Source organism: Oncorhynchus mykiss, chromosome 12, assembly GCF_057628025.1.
Source record: "Oncorhynchus mykiss isolate SJ-2025 chromosome 12, ASM5762802v1, whole genome shotgun sequence".
In the NCBI taxonomy this organism is placed as follows: Eukaryota; Metazoa; Chordata; class Actinopteri; order Salmoniformes; family Salmonidae; genus Oncorhynchus; species Oncorhynchus mykiss.
Genome location: NC_143033.1, coordinates 28,047,488 through 28,067,105, shown reverse-complemented (window position 1 = coordinate 28,067,105; position 19,618 = coordinate 28,047,488). Strand labels below are relative to the sequence as shown.

Genomic DNA, 19,618 nt, shown 5'->3' with positions numbered 1-19,618 from the left:
TTCTTTCATCCATGAAAGGGAGGCTGGCGGTTTGCAACTGAAGCACCGCTCTCTTCATGCAGCAGTGTCATAAAAACAGTTTTGAGGAAAATACATTATGAATGAATATGGGATTGAAAACGTACCTGTGCCTGATATCTCGATTCCTAGCAGCGTTGTATTAAAGAGATAGAAAGACAGTATTAGTTCTTATCCTTGGAGAAATGTCTCTTCTTCGATCCATGATTACACTTATGAAAGCATTTCAATGAAACTTTTCTGTTCAGTTTGTTCGTATACTGTGTGCACAATAAATGACTTATTTTCTAATCTTTTTCCATTTGATCTTGAAAATTGAACAATCATAACAACAACAGCAAAATATTTGGGCAACTAGCACTACAACAACTTTTATTATACTCAAATAGTGCTTGTGATAATGTACAAATACATAAAAACGTAAAAACACTGAAAAACATATTTAAAGATGCACTATGGAGAAATTGCTTTGCATTTCCCGGTTGCTAAAATTCAAATAGTTTGCCTAATTTCAGTTCATGTGACAAAACAAGCAAGTATAGTGCAGTGAATAATTTTACCATCTAAACCACTGTGAAATAAATTTTCCATAACCAAAACTATTGTATTTTCAACCTTTTAGACCTGGTGTACAAAACAGAAAGTAAAAGGCGCAAAAACTAAACTTAAGAACAGGAAAAATAGAAATAGCGCACATAGAACATATCTATCACTTCTTAGACTTGCTTTCAATGAAAATGGCATATCTATAACACATATTTCCATGTGCATTTAGTTGGGTCGCCCAAAAAGTTACATATTGCTGCTTTAACCTCACCTCAGTTCTAGAATGCTAATAGCAAATCCGTTGGGTAGAATCCTTCTGATGAAGTTGAAGTCGCCAATGTAGATGCTGCCGTCAGAGCCACAAGTGATAGCGACAGGAGCGTAGAGCTTGCTGCCCAGGGCAGGCCCGTTACAGTTGGGGCAGGGGATGGTGCGCACGTTCCCCGTCCCCATCACTGTGTGGATGACTGGAGGTTGCTGGGAGATGAAAATGTTTTCTCCATTCCCTTTGTGTAGGACACCTGGAGTTTAAGGACAACTAGCAATTATAATCCAATCCAGAGGAATGACTAGTCTATATCAAGTAATTTGAAATGGAAGTTAAAAAAATGATAGTTTGGCAAGAATGTCTTCACAATATTCCTACTGGATAACCAGGTATGAAATAGTGTCAGGTCAGGTAGGCTTAGGGTAAAGTACTGTTGAATGGAATTGTGATACAGAGAAACAGATAGAGCCCTCACCGCTTTGGAGGTTAAGGATGTGGTGCTTGTCCAGGGACCAGCCCCCTAGGTTGGAGGCAATCATCTCAAAGCCCTGCAGCTGAGCCATCCTTCTCTCCCACACAATGTAGTCAGCACATGACTCATACTCATAGCCTACAGAGACTGGAACACAATAGACCACTAGGCCGTTAATGTGACGCCGGCAATGCATTCATTATGCTGTTGTTATTGCATTTACAAAGATACATTCCTGGAACACAACAATCCCTAATGCTTTTGTGATGGTGCGGCTAGCTCCTGCACAGTGTACAATTGCTTGAATCTGGAGTTGCTGTGGTCAAGGCAGAGGCTGGAACGATGCAGCACGGTGGTTATAGCGGAGCCTGGATGTGTGCTAACAATCTGCGAGTCTCCGGAGCCTTTTTAATGCATCACTGATACCATCATGCTCTGCTGCATCCACCCAGTATGTGTACATGCTCACACAATTTTTGTCACTCTGTCTTGCTGTCTCTCTCTCTTCCTCTCTCTCTCACCCACACAAACACATGTGAAGGAAGCACACGCAAACACACACACACACAACAAGCAGGATATAGTCAGTTACACAGAGTAGCTACAGGCTGCTGCCTGTCTCACCATGATAGATCAGCCTGTTACTATCGGCAATGGAGAGAGAGATGGTGAGGAGGAAGGAGGGAGAGAAAGCATGAGAGAGAGAGAGAGCTCAATTCCCACTGGTACATAAAGATAAATGAATAAATTAGAGCCTGTCTCATTTCCTTATCTCTTCCTCTGGTTTCGTGTGGATGAAAATATGTTTGCCCCATAACAAAATGTGTGTTTTGAATTTGAATTTAGTTTGGATGTTGTTCCTAATTGTGTCATGTGTTCGGTCCGTAACATCTCCAGGACTTCCTATTTATATCACAGACTATTAACCACAGTGCATCATATCCACCTTCAAGGAGCTGAATACACACAAATTAAATTGTGCATTCAGTGAGAAAGGATTCCAACGCATGCACACCAGCCAGGCAATCAAGAAACACTCTGCGATCTGATAGTAATACATGGAGCAATCAAGAGACAAATCCTCATAGTGTGAAGGAGATAAGAGTGCCCAGCTAGCACATGACATTCTGAGAACCATATGTTTCTTAGAGCTTGGTGAACATCTTATGGTTATTTTGCATACAACCTTCCTACAATATTCTGGGAATGGAGCAGGATAGTTGCTTGGCTTCGGAACATTCTCAGCCCATTTAAGGAACTTGACAGAATAAAGTTATTTTCTTGGAATTTCATTACTTTAACAAAACATTTCCTAAAAGTCTAAACATGGTTACATTTAATTACATTTTTTAGTAATGTTCTATGAACGTTCTCCAACTGGTTTGACATTGGGAATGTTCTCAAGTAGTTCAGAGAAATTTCATGAAACAATGTTCTCCTGTGGGAATTTCAGTACTACAGCATAACTTTTTCGGCAGGTTTCCTCAAGTAAGTAATTCAAAAACCTCAAAATAACCTATAATTTCCGATCTCAAAACGGTAATAAAACCTACCAGGAAACATTTCAGGGAGCCATAGTAAAACGTTCTCAAAACCTCCTTACAACTAAACATTTTAGTTCCCAGAACAGGTGAAATGTTCACTTCCCGTTTTCAGAACATTTAAACTACTTTCAGATTTACCGGTCAGGAACCTTCCCAGAACCAATGGGCTACCAAAAACATATGTTCCCACAACTTCCAAGGAACCAAATGTGCTAGCTGGGTCTCTCCTGCTTTCTATTCCATTTAGATTTGTAACACTCTCTCCATTAAGAGCTGGTGCTCCCAATAGGCAGACGGCACACTAAATCAACCACTGATATAGAGCTTATATGTGGCCCTTCAAAAATCTCTCAGGCTTTCATACTACTGACCATTAACACACTGACAATCTCTTTAGAGCTCTGTGTGATTGTATTATCTAAAGATAAAGTATAACAAAAGTAACATGCTGTTCTTCTGTTACACTGTTGAACATTATACTGTCTTTATAGATTTTTATCTTCCATTAGCTACAGATTGTCTCTCCTAGTTACCCAATGGAGAATGCTTACTTGCTTTCATCCCTTGGGTGTAAATTGTCAAAGGAGTGAAATACAGCACATTATATTTGCCATATAGGGAATCTGAATGTATATGATTCAAGTGCTCCATACTGTCTTACCCAAAGCTTGGGCCAGGCCCAACACTTTCTGCCCATAGACATCAGTCTTGTTCCAGGCCAGGACATAGACCAGGTTGGGGGCAGCAGGGAACCACTTCTGGAAGAGGCGTCCCTCGATGGCGGAGGATACGTGCACCTTAACGAGGCCAGTGGGGATGATGGAGTGGGTTAAGATGATGCGTAACAAAGACTTGTAGCCAGGGGAGCGGGTGCTCAGGTAGCTGAGCTTTAAGAAACTGCCAGGGATGGTGATCTCCTCTTGGACAGCCTGAGAAGGAGGAGAAAGCATTTCACCTGCTGTTATTACATGCTATTGGTAACTAGGAGTTGGAAAGGCTTCAAAAGCCCCAAGGATACCGACTGTACGTATAGAAAACTTTTACAACTTTTTCAGTAAAGAATTTTTGATCACTCAGTGTTTGTACTCGCTCCAAGATATACTTGCACGCACTGTATATTTCTTGAAAGCAAATCAAAAATAACGATACTTGACACTTTTTTAACTTTGAACACTCTTTGTAACACTATGCCCCTGGAATACAAAATAGCAACTATATATCCTATATCATTAGCAACGTACAGGAGGACATTTTAATTACTGCTGATGATCTAACCCCCACTCCCACCCTTCACTGCTCACAGATTCAATCATTCTGAACTGGGTCCTCATTAAAATCACTATCAGTTTCATTATCTTCCACAACAAACTAGGGCGTCTAGTCGTCTACACACTGCAAAACACAGTTCCAAAGAGGTAGGAATATCAGGGGGGTTCGGGGGAGAAAATAGCAAGCAGATGGCAGCTCTGTGAATAAAGCGCCCCGGCAACTGATTAGTGTGAGATTCTAAGATGATTCACAGGTACAATATGAGCCTGCTGAAAATTTGACATGGTGCGGGAAGAACGCAAAAAAAATACATTTCAATATCCTACTAAAGAAAAATTCTAGGAATTGGAATAAAAACAACCATTTTTCACTTACACCTGGAAGTCATCATAACATGATATTCCGAGTAGAGTATAGGTTGTAATTGAAAGCTGAGTGAGTACCACTGGGACTTAATACTGTATATTACCATATATATTATGTTTATTACTGGCTGGTGAGTGGGCAGTCTACTGTACCTGCAGCTCAGGGATGGCTGGGCCTCGCTCCTCACAGGTGCTGGCGAAACGGGTGAGAGGGGAGGGGAGGACGATTGGGTAGGGACTGACCAGGTTCTTCAGGTCACATACAGGGGGGCGAGACTCCACCCTCGCCATGGTGACCTTCTCTACAACCACAAACTGGTTCCATGGTAACCAGACGGTGCGTTTCTGCATGAGGAAGGGAGCCCTCTGGAAGATCAGGGAGACTGAGATTCCCCCTGCAGCCACCAGGTCAAAACTACAGGAACAGAATCAACACAAATCAGAGCAAGACTATCTCAGCATCATAAGCCAGTTTACTATAGTATCCACTAGTGGTGTAACGGACCGTAGTTGATCCGTGATCTGTACGGATCACCCCCCCACGATTTGGCACGCATGTGAACTGCGGATCAATTGCAAAGTTTAACCATCATAGTGTGAAATACAGTTCTACTGCCGCTGTTACTTTTTAAAGTAATAATTCTCTAAATCTTGATGCAGAGCTGCAGTGAAAAGATAAAAGACAAGACAGATGCGTGCTCTGAAGCCTGAAGGTTGATTTGATTATTTTTTTAAAGCAGTTGTGTGTACTGTTCACATGAACGGGGCATGTTGAATCCCAACGAATCAAACTTGGCTGCTCGCGTTGCAAAAAACAAAGAAGAAAGAGCAGTAACAGCCATGGCTAGCGGAGGAGCTGAAGAACTGGAAAAGCCTCCCGCTTCATTTAAGTCTCATGTACGGGAGCATGTTGGCTTCCCTGTCAAATATGATGTCGGAAGAAGGGTGGTGGGCAACACCATTACGGTGTGTAGGCATCGTGCAACAAGAAAGCCATATGATCATGGAAATACATCGAGCATGGCCATACATTTAAAGCGTCATCACCCCGGTGTGTCAGTGACGGGAGCCAACTCAGCCAAGAGACAACAACTTCTCACCGCGGCATTTAAGCCCTTTGCTGCAGAATCCAATCCGGGTTAAAGCCATCACAAAATCTATTGGGATGTTTATTGCTGCAGACATGAGGCCATACTCTGCTGTGGAAAACAAAGGGTTTCAAAATATGGTGAAAGTGCTTGAGCCACGCTACAAAATCCCCTGGCGCACCCACTTCAGTATGAAGATCGTGCCAGATCTTTATGAACAGGAAAATATCAACATTGAGCACTGAGCACTGAAAATGCAGTGTCTGTCCATGATCCTACCTCTGAAAACAAAGTTTCTACAATCCATGACCTCAAGTGAAGAAGACAGCACCATCACTAGATACAGTATGCCAAGGCTGCCATTAGAGAGGACCTGAACCCAAGATACCCCCCTAATGTACAGGACTACCTTCATAGATCTACTCCACTGGATCCAAGGTTCAAGCCACAAAGCCGACAGGAGCAGACTCGGAGGCATCTCCTCCACAAAATAATTTGGCCATGAAGGAGCTTTTCGGGGAAACCTTTGCGAGCAAAGACACAGGCAAGACGTTTGCCAACACCATCAAAGAGGAGGTGTCATCGTACAAGGCAGCAAGTGGCATTCCAGTGGATGGTGATCCACTGGCATGGTGGAAAAGCAATGTGTAAATACCCTCACATTTCCATGATGGCAAGACGCTACCTGGCTGTGTCTGGCACTTCAGTTCCTAGCGAGAGGGTGTTCTCCAAGGCAGGAGACATGGTGACTGCAAAGAGGTCTACCCTCTCCCCAGACAATGTAGACATCCTCATCTTCTTGAAAAATAATTTGAAGTTATAAGCTCAGGTCTGCTTTGCTTTCTTCTTTACTTTTTTTTTAATAATGTGGACACGGGCTATTTTTTCATTCACTATTGTTCAAAGGAAGAGTGTCATATTGCCTCATATTGCACCTTAATTCAATTGAGTATTGAATATTTTATTTTAATATTTTATTTAACCTCTTAGAGCTCTAGGGGCGCTATTTCATTTTTGGATAAAAAACGTTCCCGTTTTAAGCGCGATATTTTGTCACGAAAAGATGCTCGACTATGCATATTCTTGACAGTTTTGGAAAGAAAACACTCTGAAGTTTCAGAATCTGCAAAGATTTTGTCTGTAAGTGCCCCAGAACTCATTCTACAGGCGAAACCAAGATGATGCATCACCCAGGAATTAGCAGAATTTCTGAAGCTCTGTTTTCCATTCTCTCCTTATATGGCTGTGATTGCGCAACGAATGAGCCTACACTTTCTGTCGTTCGCCCAAGGTCTTAGCAGCATTGTGACGTATTTGTAGGCATATCATTGGAAGATTGACCATAAGAGACTACATTTCCCAAGTGTCCGCCTGGTGTCCTGCGTCGAATTCGGTGCGCAATTGCCAGCTGCTTCCACTTTACCATTTGATTCAGGGGAGAAAGCATGTGTCCAAGAACGATGTATCAATGAAGACATATGTGAAAAACACCTTGATGATTGATTCTAAACAACGTTTGCCATGTTTTCAGTCGATATTATGGAGTTAATTTGGAAAAAAGTTTGCGTTTTGAGGACTGAATTTATGGATTTTTTTTGGTGGCCAAATGTGATGTATAAAACGGAGCTATTTCTAATACACAAGGAATCTTTTTGGAAAAACTGAGCATCTGCTATCTAACTGAGAGTATCCTCATTGAAAACATCAGAAGTTCTTCAAAGGTAAATGATTTTATTTGAAGGCTTTTATGTTTTTGTTAATGTTGCGTGCTGGATGCTAACGCTAATGCTAACGCTAAATGCTAACGCGAAATGCTAACTCTAGCTAGCTACTTTTACACAAATTATTGTTTTCCTATGGTTGAGAAGCATATTTTGAAAATCTGAGATGACAGTGTTGTTTACAAAAGGCTAAGCTTGAGAGATGGCATATTTATTTCATTTCATTTGCGATTTTCATAAATAGTTAACGTTGTGTTATGCTAATGAGCTTGCTGATAGATTTACACAATCCTGGATACAGGGTTTTTTTCATAGCTAAACGTGACGCAGAAAACGGAGCGATTTGTCCTAAACAAATAATCTTTCAGGAAAAACTGAACATTTGCTATCTGAGAGTCTCCTCATTGAAAACATCTGAAGTTCTTCAAAGGTAAATGATTTTTTTGAATGCTTTTCTGTTTTTTTGTGTAAATGTTGCCAGCTGAATGTTAATGCTAAATGCTACGTTAGCCATCAATACTGTTACACAAATGCTTGTTTTGCAATGGTTGAGAAGCATATTTTGAAAATCTGAGATGACAGTGTTGTTAACAAAAGGCTAAGCTTGAGAGCTAGCATATTTATTTCATTTCATTTGCGATTTTCATGAATAGTTAACGTTGCGTTATGGTAATGAGCTTGAGTCTGTATTCACGAACCCGGATCCGGGATGGGGAGATCAGAAAGGTTAAACATGGAAAAGTTCCTTGCTTTAAGTGTTCTTTAAGTAATAAATGTAAAGAAAAGTTATATTTGTCTCCCTCTTTATTTTTGCTGATCCGAAAAATGATCCGATCCGTGACTCAAAACCGTGATCCATCCAAACCGTGAGTTTTGTGATCCGTTGCACCACTATTATCCACATACAATACTTGACCACTATCTACCTACCTCCCATCCTGGCGACTGACAGAGAAGCCAAATTCGGGGTACTGCTGGAAGCTGATGTTCACACCCACCAGTGGGGTCCCGTCTACTGCCACCACCTGCCCCCGGATCACTGAGGCTCGGCTAGGAGAGAGCAGGGTTTATTTCACTGGGTAAATACATTCTACTATAACAAGTTGAAGTGTTTTCCAGTTCAGTTGACAAATGCAAAAGTGCTATATCCATACACTGTGTTAGCCTACAAATAGCTACGTAGAATGGGATCTGTACTTCAGTGGCAATTATACACCGAACAAAAATATAAATGCAACATGTAACCATTTAAAAGATTTTACTGCATTACAGTTCATATAAGGCAGTGGTTCCCAAACTTTTTATAGTCCCGTACCCCTTCAAACATTCAACCTCCAGCTGCGTACCCCCTCTAGCACCAGGGTCAGCGCACTCTCAAATGTTATTTTTTTGCCATCATTGTAAGCCTGCTACACACACACACTATACGATACATTTATTAGACATAAGAATGATTGTGAGTTTCTGTCACAAAACAGCTTGTGGGAAGTGACAAAGAGCTCTTATAGGACCAGGGCACAAATATAATATAATAATAATCAATAATTTTGCTCTTTATTTAGCCATCTTATATACAAAACCTTATTTGTTCATCAATAATTGTGAATAACTCACCACAGGTTAATGAGAAGGGTGTGCTTAAAAGGATGCACAAAACTCTGCAATGTTGGGTTGTATTGGAGAGAGTTTCAGTCTTACATCATTTTCCACACACAGTCTGTGCCTGTATTTAGTTTTCATGCCAGTGAGGGCCGAGAATCCACTCTCACATAGGTATGTGGTTGCAAAGGGAATCAGCGTCTTAACAGTGCGATTTGCCAAGGCAGGATACTCTGAGCGCAGCCCTATCCAGAAATCTGGCAGTGGCTTCTGATTAAATTACATTTTCACAGACCCGCTTGTGCAATTTCGATGAGGCTCTCTTGTTCAGATATCTGTAAGTGGACTGGAGGCAGGGAATGAAAACTAATCCAGTTGTTTGTGTCGTCCATTTCAGGAAAGTACCTGTGTAATTGCGCACCTAGCTCACTCAGGTGCTTTGCTATATCACATTTGACACAGTCCGTACGCTTGAGTTCATTTGCACACAAAAAAATCATACAATGATGGAAAGACCTGTGTGTTGTCCTTGTTAATGCAGACAGAGAAGAGCTCCAAATTCTTAATCATGGACTCAATGTTGTCCCACATATTGAATATAGTTGCGGAGAGTCCCTGTAATCCTAGATTCAGATCATTGAAGTGAGAAAAAACACCCAGATAGGCCAGTCGTGTGAGAAACTCATCATCATGCATGGAGTCAGACAAGTGAAAATTATGGTCAGCAAGAAAACTTTAAGCTCATCTCTCAAATAAAAAAAACGTGTCAATACTTTGCCCCTTGATAACCAACGCACTTCTATATGTTGTAAAAACATTACATGGTCGCTGCCCATATCATTGCATAACGCAGAAAATACACGAGAGTTCAGGGGCCTTGCTTTAACAAAGTTAACCATTTTCACTGTAGTGTCCAAAACGTATTTTAAGCTGTCAGGCATTCCCTTGGCAGCAAGAGCCTTTTAGTGGATGCTGCAGTGTACCCAAGTGGCGTCGGGAGCAACTGCTTGCACGCTCATTACCACTCCACTATGTCTCCCTGTCATGGCTTTTGCACCATCAGTTCAGATACCAACACATCTTGACCACCAAAGTCCATTTGATGTCACAAAGCTGTCCAGTACTTTAAAAATATAATCTCATGGTTCCAGTGGTTTGCAGAAAAGGATGTCTTCCTTAATTGACCCCCCATAAACGTAACGGACATATACCAGGAGCTGTGCCAGCCTGTGCCAGTTTTTTTGGCCTTATCCCCCAGCATTGTCCTGGCTATGTCCGTGGCAGTAGGAAGAATTAAGTCCTACACAATAGTATGGGACTTGCCTGTCCTAGCCACTCGGTAGCTCACCATATAAGACGCTTCAAGCCCCTTCTTACTAACGGTATCTGTTGCTATTATACATGTCTTACTACTCGAAAGTCACCTTTATTCTCGCTCAAAAAACTCCCATGGCTAATTTTTCAAATGGTCATGTTTCGTTTCTAAATGTCTCTGTAAGAGTGAATGTTTCCTGCGAGAGAGTAACGGTTAATGTGATTTGATGTTAATTATTTGATTAGGCTACCTGTATTTGACATTGTGTTGTTATTTCGCTGAACACTAGATGGTTCAATTTTATTTTTGGCAGTGAAACGAGGCTACTCAGGCGAGAAAAAAACTCACCCAAATATATAGCCCCGTTGGAAAATATAAATGTACTGTTTGAAAATGTGAAGAATGTGAATCACATTTTTTATTTGGTGTACCCCGATGGCATTGCGCGTACCCCAGTTTGGGAATACCTGATATAAGGAAATCAGTCAGATTAAATAAATAAATTAGGCTCTAATCTATGGATTTCACATGACTGGGAATACAGATATGCATCTGTTGGTCACAGATACTTTAAAAAAGGTAGAAGCATGGATCTGAAAACCAGTCAGTATCTGGTGTGACCACCATTTACATCGCATAGAGTTGATCAGGCTGTTAATTGTGGACTGTGGAATATTGTTCCACCCCTCTTCAATGGCTGTGCAAAGTTGCTGGATTTTGGCAGGAACTGGAACACACTGTTGTACACGTCGGTCCAGAGCATCCCAAACATGCTCAATGGGTGATATGTCTGGTAAGTATGCAGGCCATGGCAGAACTGGGACATGTTCAGTTTCCAGGAATTGTGTATAGATCCTTGCGACATGGGGCCGTACATTATCATGCTGAAACATGAGGTGATGGAGGGGGATGAATAGCACGATAATGGGCCTCAGGATCTCATCATGGTACCTCTGTGCATTCAAATTGCCATTGATACAATTAAATTGTGTTCGTTGTCCGTAGCTTATGCATGCCCATACCATAACCCCATATGCCACCATGGGGCACACTGTTCACACTGTTGACATCAGCAAACTGCAGCAAAATACTGTCTGCCATCTGCCCGGTACAGTTGAAACCAGGATTAATTTGTGAAGAGCACACTTCTCCAATGTGCCAGTGGCCATCAAAGGTGAGCATTTGCCCACTGAAGTCGGTTACGATGACGAACTGCAGTCAGGTCAAGACCCTGGTGAGGACGACAAGCACACAGATAAGTTTCCCTTAGACGGTTTCTGATAGTTTGTGCAGTAATTATTCGGTTGTGCAAACCCACAGATTCATCAGCTGTCTGGGTGGCTGGTCTGAGACCATCCGGCAGGTGAAGAAGCGGGATGTGGAGGTCCTGGGCTTGCATGGTTACATGCCAAATTCTCTAAAAAGATGTTGGAGGTGGCTTATGGTAGAGAAATTACATTCAATTCTCTGGCAAGAGCTCTGGTGGACATTCCTGCATTCAGCATACCAATTGCACGCTTCCTTAAAACTTGAGAGACATCTGTGACATTGTGTTGTGGGACATTTTAGAGTGGCCTTTTATTGTCCGCAGGACAAGGGGCACCTGTGTAATGATCATGCTGTTTAATCAGCTTTTTGATATGCCACACCTGTCAGGTGGAAGGATTATCTTACTAAAGAAGAAATGCTAACTAACAGGAATGTAAACAAATGTATGCGCAAAATTGGAGAGAAAGAAGCTCTTTGTGTGTATGGACAATTTCGGCAATATTTTATTTCAGCTCATGAAACATGGGACCAACACTTTAGATGTTGTGTTTATATGTTTGTTCAGTGCAATTCTACAGTATAATAGCTATTTCTGTTCATCCATGCAAACTATCTATAATATACTCTACCTGCTGTCGAACGGGATGTCTCCAGGGAAGACATGGGTGCTGTCCTTCCCAACCAGGAAGTGGACACGGTCATAGAAGAGGCGTGAGAGGAGCGAGGCGAAGGGGGTCTGGCTCTGCTGGATCAGGTCCAGGGGGTCCGGGGAGCCCTGGCACAGAGGCCCACTGTGACAGCTCGACTGCTGGCAGCAGTCCGGGTCCACACAGTCCGTCAGGCCATCTACAACAACACAATAACACAACATCATCACAGCTAAGTCTACACTGTATCTCAGGCTCACAATGTAATACAGGTGGGTTAAATAACATTCAAAGCACATAGGACCATGTGAAATTGAGATAAAATCTCTCAAGTGGTTTGAAACTGTACATCAAATTTCCAAATGATATAGAATAAATTGATAATGTTTCTCCTAAATGGGAGTACATCCACTCCACCCTATTGAGCCTTTAACACACAGTAATCAAGATGTCTTTGCTGTGATGATTTCAACTTGAAAAACGTGGAGATACTGATGAATAACAATACTGATGAATAACAATATATCTAGCAGCTAGATATATTGTTATTCATCAGCATCTCCACTTCAATGAATAATTGTAATTTTGAGAGTGAAAAACTGAAGAAGAAAAAAAACAGAATTCAGGAAAATATAGATAGTGCCTATTTGAAAGCCAGGAAAAAATTATGAGTAGCTCACGACATGTTTCATAATTTAAAAGTAGCTCTCATGCTAGAAAAGGTTGGAGACCCCTGATCTAGATAATTTCTGACAAGGAGCAAAACGCACTTCTGATTTATACAGTCTCAATACAGTACATGTATACTGCACTTACTTGCCGCTCAATAATTGCAATATAGTGCCTTCCTAACTATTCTCTTTAATGTCTAATACAATGTGGGTTCCATTAAATCCATAGACTCCTCTCACACAGCCAGTTTCAGTAGTGCTTAAGTGAATGCTGACATTCATCACAGCAAAATTGCATTGGTAATTAAAAGCAGAATAATGTCTCTTGGTCTTTTGTACATACCTTCCGCGATATGTAAACATGCTTTCTCATAACACGTTTTAAAAGTGTGGTTACTTATATTAGAGATGGCAAATATAAGTGCAATGTGGAATTAATTCAGAATAAAGTGTTACAGTAAGTATGTTTACAGAATATAATAAGGTAGGAACTATACTAAGGTAATGTAATTAGATAGTAACTATATTAACATAATGTAACAAGGTGTAATGATACAATATGTGCCAAATAAAATTGACAAGCTTAAATTCAGTAAACTACTGGCTAACACAACAGCATAGCTACTGGGCCGAGAGCCATAATATCCCCATTCAGTGCTGGATTGCCAAAGTAAGGGAGGCACTGTGCCCACCAGGCCTGGAATTTCGTGATTTTAGGGGCAAGGCCATTTGGCCTTCAAGAGTTCCTGAATCTGCCAGGGCACCAAGGCCATTAACCAAAAAAGCTGTAACGATGTACGCTGAGAGTCGGGAAGCAAGTTCAGGGAGTGAATATATTTAATAAATAAACGAACATGAACAAAACAAGAAACACGAACAGCGCACCGACATGAAACAGAAACATAAAGTGACATAACTAGGGCAGGTAATCAAGGAGGTGATGGAGTCCAGGTGAGTGTCAATAAGCGCTGGTGCACGTGACGATGGTGACAGGTGTGCGTAATAATTAGCAGTCTGGTGACCTAGAGGCCCGAGAGGGAGTATACGTGACAATAGCCAATAAAATTGCGTATGTAACTAAAAAATGAGCCTACATGTCGAAGTGTAGGTGATATTATGCTACTGGCTACCGCCTCATGTCCAGACCGATGCTGACATGAGGGAGGCGCCTGAAAATGTAGCCAAACTTTAATGAGACTTTTAATTACATACTCTATATATAGGCTAAACGCCAGTCATGTTTGACACATTTAAAGTATTATTATTAATGTCTAAATGCTTGATTCTGTCGAAATACTTGAGGCATGTTCATTCAGATAGGAGAGAAAGGTCAGTACCTACTGAGCACTGCAACATCACCCACCTTGCAATCTGAGCAGAGGCAGTCAACATTTTGAAAGTATTTAACCATAATTGTAATTGTTATTAAAACCTGGAAGTTTTTGTCATTTTATGAGGCCTGTCTCACCATGTTCTGACCATAATGTTAAGGGGATTATGAGCAACTATCATGTTGTCAACTTTCTTTCATTGCCGAGCAGCAAAATACATAATCCTAGTCATATTAACAACCCATGCTAGTTGTTGCGTCTTTAGATCTTCCCTCCTTCTACATTTCTGAATGATATTTTCATCTCTGTCATATGAAACCGCTCACATTTTGCTGTGCATTTTTGAAGGAAGAACAAGCAGACCAAGATAATTGCTAATCTTTTCTACACTATGGGGGATAGTAGATTGACATAGGCTAGTGATTTTGCTGTTCGTTAGGCCTACTCATCTTGTTGGCTGATGAAAAGTAAATGTGGACAGTTCTTCTAACATCTTCAATATGAAAGCCGCAACATTCCCTATGTGTCAGTCTTCACTTGTAGCCTACTTCGGAGCTGCGATGCCTGTGAGAAGGATGCGATCACGTGACGGTATCTGAGATATCTGAGAGAGCCAAGTGAGTGAGAGGTGATTCGGAGCATGGCGATTGGCAGCAGGGAGAAGGGAATTATAATGATTATATTCAGCCCAAGGGCACAACGGCCACGAGGCATGGATTTATTTAGGGGGCATTACAGCCACACAAGGGGGAAGCAACAGTCATGGCCCCTGGGAAATTCGAGGCCTGGTGCTCAGCCATAACCAATACTTAGATAATCAACAAATAAACAATGCAATGAAATAATGAAGAAAACATTTATTTGGGGGAGAATTGCTGTCCGTGTTCTGGATCTATTGTTGTATCATTAATGTACTCCACAGCTGCAAAAGTAAAACAAAGCATAGTGCATCAGCAGTGCACAGCCACCATGTTCATAATGAAGGCTGGATGTTAATTTGTGGTTATAGCAACTCATTTACAGCTGGTTGGAAAAGTCATTATCTTTTCTCTTAATCACTGCTCTTTTTCAGGTGATCATTTGCCATTTAGTTTTTTCAAACAATGCCTCCAATGAGGCCTCATTTGGAATATAAATGGCATTTCTAATGGAGTTGAGATGAGATGAAAATAGGAATATGTTCTGGGGTTGTGATGTATATATATTGGCTTGAGAAAGTAATTGGCATGGGGTGATTATTTCCTCCTCCTTTGTTGGAGTGTCGGGCCAATTTGAGCCTCCTACAATTTCCCTCTACATCAAAGGAGGGCCAAAATGAATGTACATCATCCAAGATTCCCATCAGTCATAAGAACTCACACACAATGCGGAGGTATCATCTTTGAAGGGAGAGTCATAGCTGCCGTGAATAGCACTCAATTAGGTTGTAGAATGACAGAGTGAACATTTACTGCCCAGGCTGCCGCACATCACTGAACTGAACGTCATTTTATTTTCTATTGTATTGGGTGAGGAAAGAAAATACAGTGCATGATTTAGGATCAACACAAACAAAACAAAGATACACTAACATCACGCTGCACATGCCTGCCTTATCACACGCACAGGCACACACAGGGGAACGCACACTAACACGGCTAAAGAAACTGTGAAAATTAGCAAAGAATGAAGATTTGATAAAGTGAAGAAGCTGTTTTGCTTCAATCTAGAAGCTTCCTAGGATCTGACTTTACACTGTCAAGGTAAGAGGTAATGGTAAAAGCAGCCAAAGCCGGGAAACCCTGAGGAGTGGGTGAGGTAAAAGAATTCACGCTCAAATCCACATCTCCCTGTTTTTCAGACACTAGCTAGACTGTAGAGACTGTGCACAATATTATGCTCTTACCTTCTCTGACACTTTGGCTATGTTTTAACTGGCAGCCCAATTCTGATCTTTTTTCCACTAATTGCTCTTTTGACCAATCACATCAGCTCTTTTCACATCTAATATTTTTTCAGAGCTGATCTGATTGTTGAAAAGAACAATTACTCGAAAAAAGATCAGAATTGGGCTGCCTGTGTAAACGCAGCCTCCTGTCTGCATGTTTAAAGGAACTATATGCAGTCTAATGCAGCTAATTTAAACCTTATATAAAGATGTACATTTTAATTAAACATCTGACCCATGTAGTGGAATTGGATGAGACATAGTGCTCAAACAGAATCAGTACATTTTGGAGCCTGTCACTTTAAATGATCTCATAATGACTCTTCATTTATACATATTACACCTCATGTTGTATCATCATAAACTCATAAGAAAAAGGAGTTCACGCTCCAACCACATCCCTGTTTCCAGATGGTAGCTTGACTGTACAGCAACTGTATTATGCTTTTATCTCCTTTGCCACATACAAAAGAACTAGCTGCAGTCTAGTGTAGCCAATGTACACCTCATATACAGAGGGACATTTCAATTAAGAAGCTGACTCATGCACTCGATGAAACGTGGTGCCTAAACAGAAGCAGTATGTTTTGTAACCTGTCAATCACAATTTGTATTTTTTACCAAACTACAGTAATTACTACATTACGCAACCATGTTTTACACTTCATATTACATACTTGTAAACTTGACTTTCTCTTTTTTAACTTTGAAACAACAATAACATGACATGTAAGTCAGTGAACAACTAGGTTACCCCTTGCTTTTACAAATGGCCTTTTTCTCCATCTTTTACGTTTCCCTCAAAGACACGGGCATTGAACCCGAGCTCCAAAGCCTCATATCTGGTTCACTGTTCACTGGAACACTAGGGGCTACGCTCAAAAATTAATCCTCAGAGGAGCCAAGCAACAGGCAGCACACCATCAGCAAATTACTGAGAGAAAACCTAGAGGTCCCCTTGGTCTGAGAGCCATGGCAACTATTGTAGCGAGAATCTAACAAAAGGAAAACAAAAAGGAAAATGAAAAGGCTCGTTGGCTCAGATGAAGGGAAGGAGAAGTGGAGTCCTAAATATTTCCTCATCCTGACCTTCACCGGCACTGGAGGTCAAGTCATTAATCATTATTGAGTCACAGACAGGCCACCATCCACAGGGACCTTACCTCTGTCGTTGTCAGTGTTGTCATCACACTCTGTCTCCATGACGACATTGCATCCCATGCCGCTCCAGCCCGCCTGGCACACACAGTGCCACCCGCTCTGTTCCAGGGTGCAGCGACCGTGGCCATTGCACAGGCCTGGACAGCCGTCTGGATGGAGAAAGGGAGAGAAGACAGACAGTCTGTGTATCAGAACACTGCCAGAAACAACGGGTCATTCCTCATGATTAAGGAGATGGGGACAGATGCTGCTCTCTTTTAATTTACATAAAATCCATACACTACATACACTCCCCTACGTATTTATTTTGACAGTGAAGCTAAAACTTTTAATTTGTCTCTACTCTCCAGAATTTTGGATTTGAGATCAAATGTTTTATGAGGCGACAGTACAGAATGTCACCTTTTATTTGAGGGTATTTTCATAAATATCTGTTTTATCATTTAGAAATACATGCACTTTACGTATTCAGTCCCTCAATTTGAAGGTGTCAAGTATTTGGACAAATTAACTTGTGACTCAAGCGTGTGACTTTACAAACCTTTTGCATGCATTTGCAGTTTGTTTTCATTGTATTTCATATTATGTAGGGCCCAATAAAAATCTATAGTAAATAACGTGTGGTGTCACTTTATTGTAAATAAGAATAGAAGTGTTTCTGAACACTACATACCATGATTACGGATAATCATGAATGAATCGTGAATAATGATGAGTTAGAAAGTTATAGATCCTCAACCCAGTGAATCCCACCGTTGTGCTGGTGTGATTTTGAACTTCTAACCCCTTTTAAACATTGTGTGTTTGAGCTACAGACTTCTGGTTACACCAGTAGATTTTAATATTTATTCTGCATACGTTGGTACCAACCATTTGTCTGTGTGATTAACGGGGGCTGAGCAAGGGTGGTGTGTGAGACAAGGGAGGATCCCGAAGGGGCCTGGGCTGTAGAGTCAGAATGGTTTGAGATTCAAACCTTAAAAATATATCTACAGTGCCTTGCGAAAGTATTCGGCCCCCTTGAACTTTGTGACCTTTTGCCACATTTCAGGCTTCAAACATAAAGATATAAAACTGTATTTTTTTGTGAAGAATCAACAACAAGTGGGACACAATCATGAAGTGGAACGACATTTATTGGATATTTCAAACTTTTTTAACAAATCAAAAACTGAAAAATTGGGCGTGCAAAATTATTCAGCCCCTTTACTTTCAGTGCAGCAAACTCTCTCCAGAAGTTCAGTGAGGGGGGTTAGGTCAGCTTAAATATTGCCGATAGATTGTAGCTTCCATCAATGTAATTGTCTGCATCACTTCCAAATGAGTGAACAACAACGCTTAGGCTTCTACTTCCAGCTTATACATACTATATTGGTTTTATGGGCACAGTCTATTTTACAATAGTTATATTTTGTATGTTTTTACTCATGTCCTTCCTCTAACCTCAACCTCCCATCTATTTCTTTGACAAAAGTTCTGAACCTATATACGTTTTACAGTTATCTTGTTATTATTAGCTGTTATTATTAGCTGTTATTATTAGCTGTTCATATTCCCAACCTTCAGCTCCATTCAAACCCTCCCATCTATCTCTTAACACCAACCATCCATATCTATTTGCCATATAGTTTTCAACTGTGCTGTGATGATTCACAAAAGTTCTGAACCTTTCTATTCTCGTAATTTCTACAGATTGTAAATTAAAAATAAACATTTTTGCTAAGAGTATTATTATATTATTGATCGATTGACTATGACTTTTCAGATCACCCAGCAGTTCTATCTGCAGAGTTAGCTCCAGATAAATGTTGCAATTCTTCAGCCATTCCTGAACCTGTGACTAAAAACAAGCTACATTATGGGCAGTACCAAAACAAATTATCTAATGATTCTGTTTCTTTGCAGCAAAATCTGCAGAGCTGGGAAGGTTGTATCCCCCATATATATAACATTCTATTGGTTCGAATCTGGCGTTGTTTTGAAGCCTTTAGTGAAAGGTCTAAATCTTTAATATTTCATCATTTCTGCCCTCCGAATTCATATTTATTTTATAAATAGGCTCGTTTAATTTTGTCCGGCTTGCCGTTCCAAATAAAATGGAATATTTTTTCTCCTATAACTTAAATGACTGTTAGCTAGGTATAGGCAAGACCATAAGCAAATAGGTAAACTGGAATAAGATTAAAGAGTTAATCAGGGTTCTTTTTCTACAAATAGACAGGCATTTTTCTTTCCATGGTAGCAAGATCTTATCTATTTTTGCTAACTTTCTATAAAAATGTTTTGGAGTGAGATCATTTATTTATTTTGGGATATGTATACCGAGTATCTCCACATAACCATCAGACCATTTTATTGGTAAACTACACGGTAGTGTAAAAGTTCCAAATGTAAAAGTTCCAATGAT

General features: G+C 40.7%; 1 protein-coding gene across 1 annotated transcript in view; it reads right to left on the bottom strand.

Moving 5' to 3' along the window:
- tenm1 (teneurin transmembrane protein 1) overlaps window positions 1-19,618 on the bottom strand; it is a 136,385-nt gene that overhangs the window by 50,435 nt on the left and 66,332 nt on the right. Inside the window, exons 13-20 of the mRNA XM_090191371.1 lie at window positions 17,214-17,360; window positions 12,104-12,320; window positions 8,222-8,341; window positions 4,636-4,897; window positions 3,510-3,777; window positions 1,308-1,451; window positions 836-1,085; window positions 126-146 (exon numbers count right to left, since the gene is read on the bottom strand). Of these exons, the coding sequence (XP_090047497.1) occupies window positions 126-146; window positions 836-1,085; window positions 1,308-1,451; window positions 3,510-3,777; window positions 4,636-4,897; window positions 8,222-8,341; window positions 12,104-12,320; window positions 17,214-17,360 (1,429 nt within the window). The remainder of the gene's footprint in view (window positions 1-125; window positions 147-835; window positions 1,086-1,307; window positions 1,452-3,509; window positions 3,778-4,635; window positions 4,898-8,221; window positions 8,342-12,103; window positions 12,321-17,213; window positions 17,361-19,618) is intronic.